Here is a 9611-nt window from a genome sequence, read left to right as displayed (position 1 = left end):
TATATGTACATATATCGCTAATGAAAGTTTTGACGAACTGTTTACTAGTGGTACGAACTCAAATGTTTTAAGAATTTGAAGAAACTTCGCGAATTTAGTAAAAAGAAAAAATCGTGAGAATTTTCACAGTAGAGGATTTAATTTAACTACTTTTTAAAAAAAATATTTTAAAGACGTTAACACTATATTTTCTAATAAAATTGGAAACAACTGGAAGAAGTGAGGACTACAAAAGCAAATTGAATATATCGTAAATCAAAAATAACTAATTGGAGACCATGAATAATAATGACTAATAACATAGACCACATATTCATAAATTTATTTTCTAAATAATGGGATGATTGGAGGGGGGAAGTGGCTTGAAAATTCTCTCGTCTCGCAGCAATTTAATTAAATTTTCTTGTAATGGAAAATAGAAATATTGTAGTTTTAAATTGAAAAGCGATAGATGATTTCTATACTGGCCTTGTATGATGGCCCGCAAAGCTAATATATGTATATTATGGTACTGGGTTCGATTCCCAGTCTTTGGATTTTATTCAATGTTTTAATACGAGAACTTTGTAGTAAAGTATGTTTACTAGTCACTTCCGACACCCAATTTGTTAGCTTGACGTGAAGCCCGCTTTTCGGGCATTACTTTACTTTCACTGTCTCTGTTCGCCATAATGAAATATTGAAGGATGCGTGATTTCACCACTAAAATCAGTATCGCAAGAAAAATTTACAAATCCAAATGAATTCAAGCTTAATCTACGTTATATTTCAAGTTCAAATAAACTCTTTTGCGATTAGCGATAATAGTTGCAGAAAACTTGAAAAAAAAATTAAAAACGTTTATGCAGTTGCATTTTCCGCTGGACTAAAAATATTCGTCCAAATCGGACTTTTGATTAGACTGTATTATCTTGTTAGGCTTGATTGCTCGTAGGAACGTCAAGAATTGTGAAGATGTGGCTAATCCTCTTTTACCTAAAGGGAAATGGGGTTCATAGGCGGCTAATCGATTAATTAATTGTTAATTTCCTTTGATATTGAAGTTTTGAGATTAATGGTAGTTAAATCGATACTACCAAAGGTGGACCTTGATTATTATCAACATCATTGATGTAATAACGCTGATTTTATTCGCTGTAGCAGACAACGATACAGCTGGAAAGGAAGTCAAATTAAAGTTGAAATCTCTACACCAAACTGATCAACGAGTCCGACCTCTAATATGGGATGAATGTCTGAAACCAATCAAAAAACATGAAAGTTAAAAATCAAAGATATTATCCAGCATCCACCATTGGTGGACCCAAGCACATGAGTCTGCGGTAAAGAAACAATCAGTCTTCTATGAAATGGAAGCTATTCGTGGAAATTCTAAAAATTTAAAGTAAAAAAAAATTAAGTAATGAAAAACATTATTTTCATGTAGCAACAACACAATATTTGTTATGTTTTGGCGGTACTGTTGAAACATATGATTAGAGGTTAACCTAATTTTTATCTAAAGCTCCTGCCTTGGTTATATTATCAGCTTTTAATACAAAGTCCAGAAGTGTATTTACTTAATGCAGGTACTTTTCATATTAGCTTCATCAACATTTAATTATAAAAACAAAAAGTTCTATTTTAGATTAATGTATCGAATGAGCCAGCAAAACTGTAATTAGAATATTTAATAGAAAAATGGCTATTCTAGCACATTTCGCTTATATAATACGTTCTATGCAAATTAGCTTAATTAGAAAAGAAAAAGCGTAAATGTAGGTTGGCTGTTTTGTGTGAAACACGAGGACATTTGTTGCAATTTGTTGTTTTCATTTTAGCTGGCAGGATAAACTGGTAAACCATCAGACTTCGCCTCATCTTATGAGATGACGTGATTAAGATTTCTTGAAACTTGGCGATTATACAGGAAAAGGAAGTTGACCCATTATATATGATCATCACAATAAAGTGACGTATAATACTGTAACTAGCTATTATTTTGTAAAAACCACTTTTTTTCTGGTTGAGGGGGCCCCAATTGTTTGGATACTACAAGTCGAACTTTTGACACGATCTTGTTGAAAATAAGAGAAAATAAAAGTAGCGAAAACTCAATAGCCTCAGTAATGTAGCCCTAGAGAGATGTTTAACCTCAACATTCTAATAATGGAATTGGGGCGATTATTATTATTTTATTCTTTGTATTTACACAAACATCTGAGGTTATTAGCGCCTGGAGGTTTTTTCCGGGTATTTCTCCGGCCTCCGGACAGTGTTTCTCTCGTTACAGACAATACTGTTCCTCAAGAGAAAATCTAAAGGCCAGCTGCTGGATTCGAACCTGTGATCTTCGCGTTGGTAACCAGTATTTGCTGATCACTTAGCCTTACCTTTTCGTGAGAAATTGTTTCCAATAACAGTTATACCTCCGTGATAAGTATGTGATGAGCAGAAAGATTGGAAAATCTAGGCACCTACATTCCTTAAGGAAACTCAAAACTGAAAATCTATACGATCACAATACTTCTTCCAAAATGGTAAGAGTAGCTGAAAAATGCAGAAAAAAAAAGAAAAGAAATAGGTCAACTTTAATAACCTCCCCACTTCTACGCTCCCCCGCTTCCCAAATCGCACATCCTCACATCCTGAGGAACGAACAACTGCAAAAGAATTTATGCAGGGCTGCATAATATTCCCGGGAGCAAGTACCAAAAATCAGAGTGGGGAGGGACCTGTATTTGAGAAAGTTGAGTTGTTCCAAGGTTGGTACGGTAGATGTGTGGTTCGAATAGCTCTTGACAGCTCTGGAATCGCAGTGTTCTGCATACGCTTGACCGGTGAACAACTCGGCCCGGCCAAACACGAGCTCTGGCGTCGTTACTCCTGTTCTTTTATTTTATTTTATTTATTGTTTATTCGCTAATATGTAAGTTATTTTGACTTATTTTTCTTTTTCTTTCTTTTCTCACTCAATTGAAAGTTTTAAATTTCTGAATTTTGTTTGTTTTTTTTTTTGACCAAAATAAATGTTGTGTGATCCCAAATACGATCTGTTTGTGCATATGATCTTGAAGTGTACAGATGTGTGAAATGAAAGGAAAAGCACTTACAGTTCTCAAAAGCTGCTAGATGTGGAGACTAGATATGGACGGAAATACGCTAAACCAGAAGTACGATTCTGCTAAAAGGATATTTCAATTTTTCACGGTATTCTCAAAAGTGGCTTCGCCTTTAAAAAAAAAAATAATAATAATAATAATATAAAATAAAAAAATCAATAATATTCTTGAATATCTTCGTTGCAGCCCGCATATGTGTATCCCTGACCGGTTCAGGCTTTCACCCATAATCAGAGGTAGTTTAATCTATTTGATTGAGGAATTTTTATTTTTATTTATGTTTTTTCATCGACACAAGTGTAGCGCACGCCTTTGGTCGTCTATTCAGTTTGATAAACTAATCGTTGTTTTAAACTAATACTGAACAATGTGGTGCTGCTAGCTTGGAATGGCCTGAAACTTATCGTCTTCATTGTGTTTGTCCCAGGTGAGCGATATCGTGGTGCTACATTCTCTATAGGGTAATATAACTTATTGTTACAACCTACAATAGAGATAATATTCGTTTGCTTGTGATTGCTAATGACCCGATTCATGGATGTTATTGGAATTAAAAAAAAAAAACGGAAGTGTGTGTCCATTTTCCATAAATTTGTGGCTTTCTGAGGAAATACTCGTACACTGATCGAGGAGAAGATGGAGTCTCGCAGCTAGATTTCAGAAAGCAATTGTCGCTAGATTCCATCAAAAAGTTTGGAGCTTGCAGCTATTTACTTTTGTCAACTAACAGCTTTCCATTTATGAGAAAGCTCCAAAGCTTTGCAGTGGTTAGCGTTTAATAGAAGTTTTTAATTAGTTCGATAGACAGACGGCGACTTAACCATTTAAGTTACTGAACTTTCCTTTGACGGTCTTAGCGAGGAGATCTATCTAAATAGAAAGTTGTAACAAACTACATAGTTTATGACAGTCATAGTAGTGTTATTGCTACATGTTCGACTAGAAACAGAAAATTACTATTTCTAAACTATACGTATTGTAATCATTAGTTTCTCATTAGACGTTGTCTTACCACAAAAACTATTATTTCAAGGTGAAATGTTGAAATAAACAACAAAAATTTGATGTGATACTCACCTGAATTTGCTTTTACAACTATAATCATCAAAGTTTTTTTTCGAACTTGCAGTTTTCACTTAATATTGATTTAATTATTTTGAGGAAGGTGTATTAAAATAAAAAGTTTTGTCGAAGGTAGGATAAGTCTTTAACCGAAGAAATCGTTTTTAAGAGCCCTTGCAAGTCCGTTCGCGCAAATTCCGCTGAATCGAAATTTTAGCATCGTGCGTTACTTTTATTATATCAATTTCTGTATTTCTGATATAAAGAGCGTCAACTGCTAAGGTCATTGACACCTAGGGCCTTTTTTTTTCAGTGTACTGCCACAGCCTCTGGACTGTTTTTACGCTCGTTACAGACCGAAAACCGGCTCACCAAGGAGCTGTGTGAGAATAGAAAATTTAAGAGCTGGCAGCTGGTTTCCAACTCATGATCTCCGTCTGCGCAAACCACTGAGATAGCATTATCATAAAATAAATATTGTCGAGAAATCCTTCGAATTGTATATGGACTTTGGATTGTATTCGATTTGGGTTCCTTAGATCTGTGACGTAATTTCATTTCATTTCCGTTCTATTAGTAACGTTTGCCAGCTGTAAATGTGTTCTTTTGGAGATTTTACGGAAGCGGCATTGACACGTCGCCTGGCACAAATTGAAGTAAATAGATTAGTTTTAGCATTCAGTATAGTATTAGTAAGGTTATGAAGGATTAGGCAGGTGTGTATGTCTACAATGAACGTAATTTATTCTGTAAATGTTTAGTGAACGAAGTTCATCAATCAATTCATAGGTTTCAGTTTGTTTTGATACAGTTTCATTTCCTATTACGTTAAAGGAAGTACTGCCATCGTGTCAAATTTTCGATTTCCGGTTTACACCGGAACTATTCGTTTTTAGGTCCACAGACTCAAAAAAATAAAATAAAAAAAAGAATTTACAGATTGATTTGTGTGTGTATGGTGAACACTTAATGCAAACAAAAAAGCGAAAAATCGCCGGAAGGAAGTAACGATTTGACATCTTCTTCAGGTACCACAATCGGGAATCCACCCGATCTCAGACGAAACCAGCCCACCGGAAGTGTTACTTTTCAGAAAATTATTTTTCAGTTTTTTTGAGATTTCCTGAAAAATAAAAAATAAAGAAATACCTCTTACGCGATTTTTTAACAAATAATACATTATTACACTTTTGATATATTAAAAGTTATTTATAAAAAAAATCAATGAAATTGCTCCTCCTGGCCAGAGAGTTAGGTTTCCCTCTCAAGTCCTACATCAGCACAATGCCTGGATTTTGCCTGCTAAATATTACCCAAAATTCCCAATTTGGTACAAAAAAAGTCTGACCGGAAGTCCATTTTACTGAATAATTTTGTCCCCATTTTTTTGATTAACGATTCCCCCCCCCCCCTGTAAATGGTTCCTTTAAAGTGAACATGTATAATTGTAAAGTCAACCATTTGTTTTCAATACAAATTGAACTTTTTCTAAAAAAGATAAATTACTGCCAGGAATACAGGTTAAACTGGCCAATTTTTTCTCACATTTCAATGTATTTTTCACAAAAAATGAATCATTCGATTTTCTTGATTGAGTTCAGCGGGCAATCGATGGAGAATTAGTTAAAATAATAATACAAACTCGTGTGAGTGTTTGCATTGTTTTATTCAGTTCTGCTTTCAACATTTCGCTTTGCGTATTCGCTGCGAAATTTCCTGCTCAGGTTAAGCGCACATGAATTCTCATCATCGATTCTCATCGTCGTAAATATTGAAGAATCGTTTGGATGTAGATTATGTGAATATCAGAAGCAGTATATTTAAGAACTGGGACTGATTTCTCAAGTTTACCGCTAATTTAGGGAGTTATTACAATAGATATCTTCCTGTAATTGTTCAATTCTGTTTAATAGGATAACAATTACTATTCATACTTGTGAATAGTTAAACAGCTGATTTAGCTAGGAACTCTTCGTAATCATAAACAGAAATAGGTTCACTCATGTTAAATAATATATAAGACTATTTTATAATAAATAATAGAATTTGCAAAAAAAAATAAAAAATTGGAAAATAGAAGATTTATTGTAAAGGAAAACTAACCTACTTTATAACCTTACATAACACTCCACTTTCACAGAGAGGGTGTGTTTACCCTATAAGGTTACGCTTCACCTTAATGTGCGTGTTTACAAACAGTTTAATGTGTGAGAATAAAATGCAGTGTATTAAATACATATTCCGTGTTTGAAGGATATTTGTGCGTTAAAACGTTGCGAAGTAAGAATAATAGTAATAGAAATTCGCGCACGTATTTGTTTAAAATCACAGATCTTCATAAAACTTTCTATCACTAAGTTACGAGAGATCCTTTCGCTGAGTAAGTAAGAAACATCCTTTTTACTGAACTTTAGATTTAATTCAATGACCTTGCCACGATACTTACCTAGTTTCTAACCGATATCTAGTTTTCCTTACATCTTTTCTAAAAATCAAATCCAGTCGAATCAATTCAGACGGTACCAGATGATTTCGATCATCTTGTCCCACTTCAATTCCTTCAAATAAATACATTTTCTTCTTAAAGGAATACGTTTGGGTAATTACTAAAAATTTCGCAGTTATTACAATGATTTTTATCTGTAAGGGCACAGAACTGCAGCATAAGTAATTCAGCTTTAATAGTAAAGAGGCTAAATCAGACCGGATGTGAAAGTATAAATAAAGGACGTAGCATCAATACTTTAGTCATATTTATAAACTCACAGCCCTGAGTTTTAAAGATGAAGATTGCAATTTTAGCGAAGATACGAACGCATTATAATATTTAATAATGAACCTTGGACTGTGCGCCGGCATTATGTAATTTATTAATTCCATAGAAATGGCGAAGTCGGTCGAAGGCCTTCGACCTCGAATACTTGTTTTATATGTTGCCTTATTTATAAATTTCACCACTAGCCAGATAGTTAGTTACACATGCCAATCTTCGCTCTAGCATACTTAACGACTTCTGGAAATTTCTTGCAAAATACCAATCAGTGAAAACAATTTACATCAATCGACAGTTTAAAATTATCAATTTTTGCTTTCTCTTGCTTTACTGTATCAAGAAAAGTTATTACAATACGATTTTACGAGTTCATTAGAAATAGCCGTTTTGTGGGCCCGATATGACGAAAAAATTATTCCACCGTTAATTGTTTTTTTGGGTAGTCTGATTGAGACTTGAATTTAGAGCATCTTTTAATCTCTGAAAACTTTAGCTTCTAACATATTTTCTCTTATTGAAACTCTTTTGTTGACCTTTTATATCAATAAAACATCTTGTTAACTGACTTCTTGGGAGAGCAAACTAAAGTTATTTGAAAGTATAGTCTGTTCCACACTACTTTATGGTGGTGAACTTTGGGCCTTGAGGCACGTTGAACATATAGAAACTGTACAAGTACAATTTTTTAAATCTTTATTCTGCTGGCCTGCTTGCACAGACTAAAGTTGGTCAGGTTAAATTAGAATATACATTGTCTTAAAAAGAGCTTTGAACTGGCTGATAAAATTGTTAGCTATGCCCAACAATAGATTGCCTAAAATTTGTTACAACAAATTATTAATTATGGATAGCTCTTGTAGTAATCTCATTAAATATAACTGGGTCTCACAGATATATATATATATATATTTATTGGCTTCAAATCAAATTATAAAATGTACATATTTACAGGAATAAAGAGGTTTCAGGCGATATATGCACAGATAAAAAGCTATTTTATAACGTTAGGCTACGACTGGCTGTGGGAGAGCCAGCGGGCAGACTTAATGAAAAAATTTAAAAACAAACTGTTAGGTGATTGGAGGCAGAAATCTATTTCAGATGACCTAGAGAAAGCACATTCTTCCTCGTATAGCACATTGTATAAGGATATCCTGCATGCAAAATACGAAAATTATTACTTGCTCTATAATATTGGTTTGGAAGCTGTCAGAGTGTATAGCCAACTCAGGATTTGTTCCGCAAAAAAATGTACCATTTATGCAAAAAAGATAAGCTATAGCGTAGAACTATCCGAAACTTGTAAATTATGCAGAGCAAGCGAGGAATCTCTCGTTCACATATTTTTAAAATGTCCCTACTATAGTCTATATATAGATAGATATCTTAATAACCAGTCACATACTTCTATAACAAACATTCTTGTATGTACAAACAAAGCTCAAGTATTTAACGTGTATAACTTTATTACTAGCGCAATGAAATTACGTAGTACTTTGTTACAGGAGTAACTCCAATCTGTGCCTACTTGAACTATCGTGTAATGTTTTTATTTCAGCCAGTAATGCGAAGGTTTTATTTATGATTTAATACCTCCTAGACTCCTATTTACTAACAGTTTATGTTCTATTGAGTTTCATTTTTTTTTCTTTGTCTTTTTAAGTTCACCTGCAGCTAAATTACGTTTAAGTTTTGTAAAAGTTTGTCTATTTCAATTATTTTTGTATTCTTAATTGTAACAGTACAGTAAAAGGTTAACTCCTTCTGTAAAATAAAACTTTGTATAAATACAGAAATAAAAAAATAAAACATCTTGTTACAGTAACTAGTAGTAGTTGCCATTTATTTTAACAAGTGGTATTAAACTACCAATGCACAAAGATATTAAACAAACAAATATCGCTAGTACAATATCGTTTTTATAAAACTGCAAAGCCTAACTTTAACGTTTGGTACAGCAGCTGAAAGCTAAACATCGTCCGTTTAGGACATTCATTGAATAAATTGATTAGTATTACACTTTATCCCGTAGGTAAGCTTTAAAAATAATAATTAATATAGTTTTTTTATATTAACTGTTGCTGGAGTATACTGTAATTATATTCTTAATCTGATAATATTTACAGGGTGATCCATTTAAATCGCTTATAACTTTTTAGGAAAGCGAAAATCCGGAAAAACTCATACAATAAACTATAAGTTTTTTTATATCTAATTTTCCACCACTGATACTGTATCTTCATTTTTGGCAGAGTTATGGTCAAAAAACTGATCGGAATTTCATAAGGGCCACTAGTTTTGACAATATTTATGAAAACTACATAAAAAACTGTGAAAAATGATGTTAACCCCGTTTCGATATCCCTAATATTTGCCGATATATTTAAGATCAAAGTTACAATTTTATCTTATTCGTGAACTGTTTTCGATATTTATTTTCCACCAGAAATACACGTTTTTTTGGGGGGGTCCTCTGACTGCGAAAAATGTTAATTGTGACGCAAAGAACAACGCTTTATCCCGTAGGTAAGCTTTAAAAATAATAGTTAATTTTAAAAAATGTAGTGTAATGTAATGGTTGTGGGTGAATCAGGATACATTTGTTTTATATTCTTACCGTAATCATAGCTCAAGGAAGTCTTGCATGCGGGGTACATTAAAATTATGAGATGGTT

General features: G+C 33.2%; 1 protein-coding gene across 3 annotated transcripts in view; it reads left to right on the top strand.

Annotated features, from left to right (window-relative positions):
* The first annotated feature begins 2747 nt into the window (after positions 1–2747).
* The window catches only part of LOC141448757 (facilitated trehalose transporter Tret1-like), a 30981-nt gene continuing 24117 nt past the window's right edge, over positions 2748–9611 (top strand). For 2 of the 3 annotated variants that reach the window (XM_074117349.1, XM_074117350.1), the window contains exon 1: positions 6273–6543. Coding sequence is in view for 1 of the 3 variants with exons in the window: in XM_074117348.1 (XP_073973449.1) it covers positions 2907–2908 (2 nt within the window). In the remaining 2 variants the exon portion in view is untranslated. Of the gene's footprint in view, positions 2909–6272; positions 6544–9611 lie in introns of those variants that run through there. The other variant, XM_074117348.1, reaches the window with a different exon arrangement.

Source organism: Rhodnius prolixus, unplaced genomic scaffold (genome assembly GCF_049639745.1).
Source record: "Rhodnius prolixus isolate KJV_2025 unplaced genomic scaffold, Rpr scaffold_2, whole genome shotgun sequence".
Lineage (NCBI taxonomy): Eukaryota > Metazoa > Arthropoda > Insecta > Hemiptera > Reduviidae > Rhodnius > Rhodnius prolixus.
The sequence above is the reverse complement of the archived record's forward strand: the minus strand, read 5'-3'. Positions and strand labels throughout refer to the sequence as shown.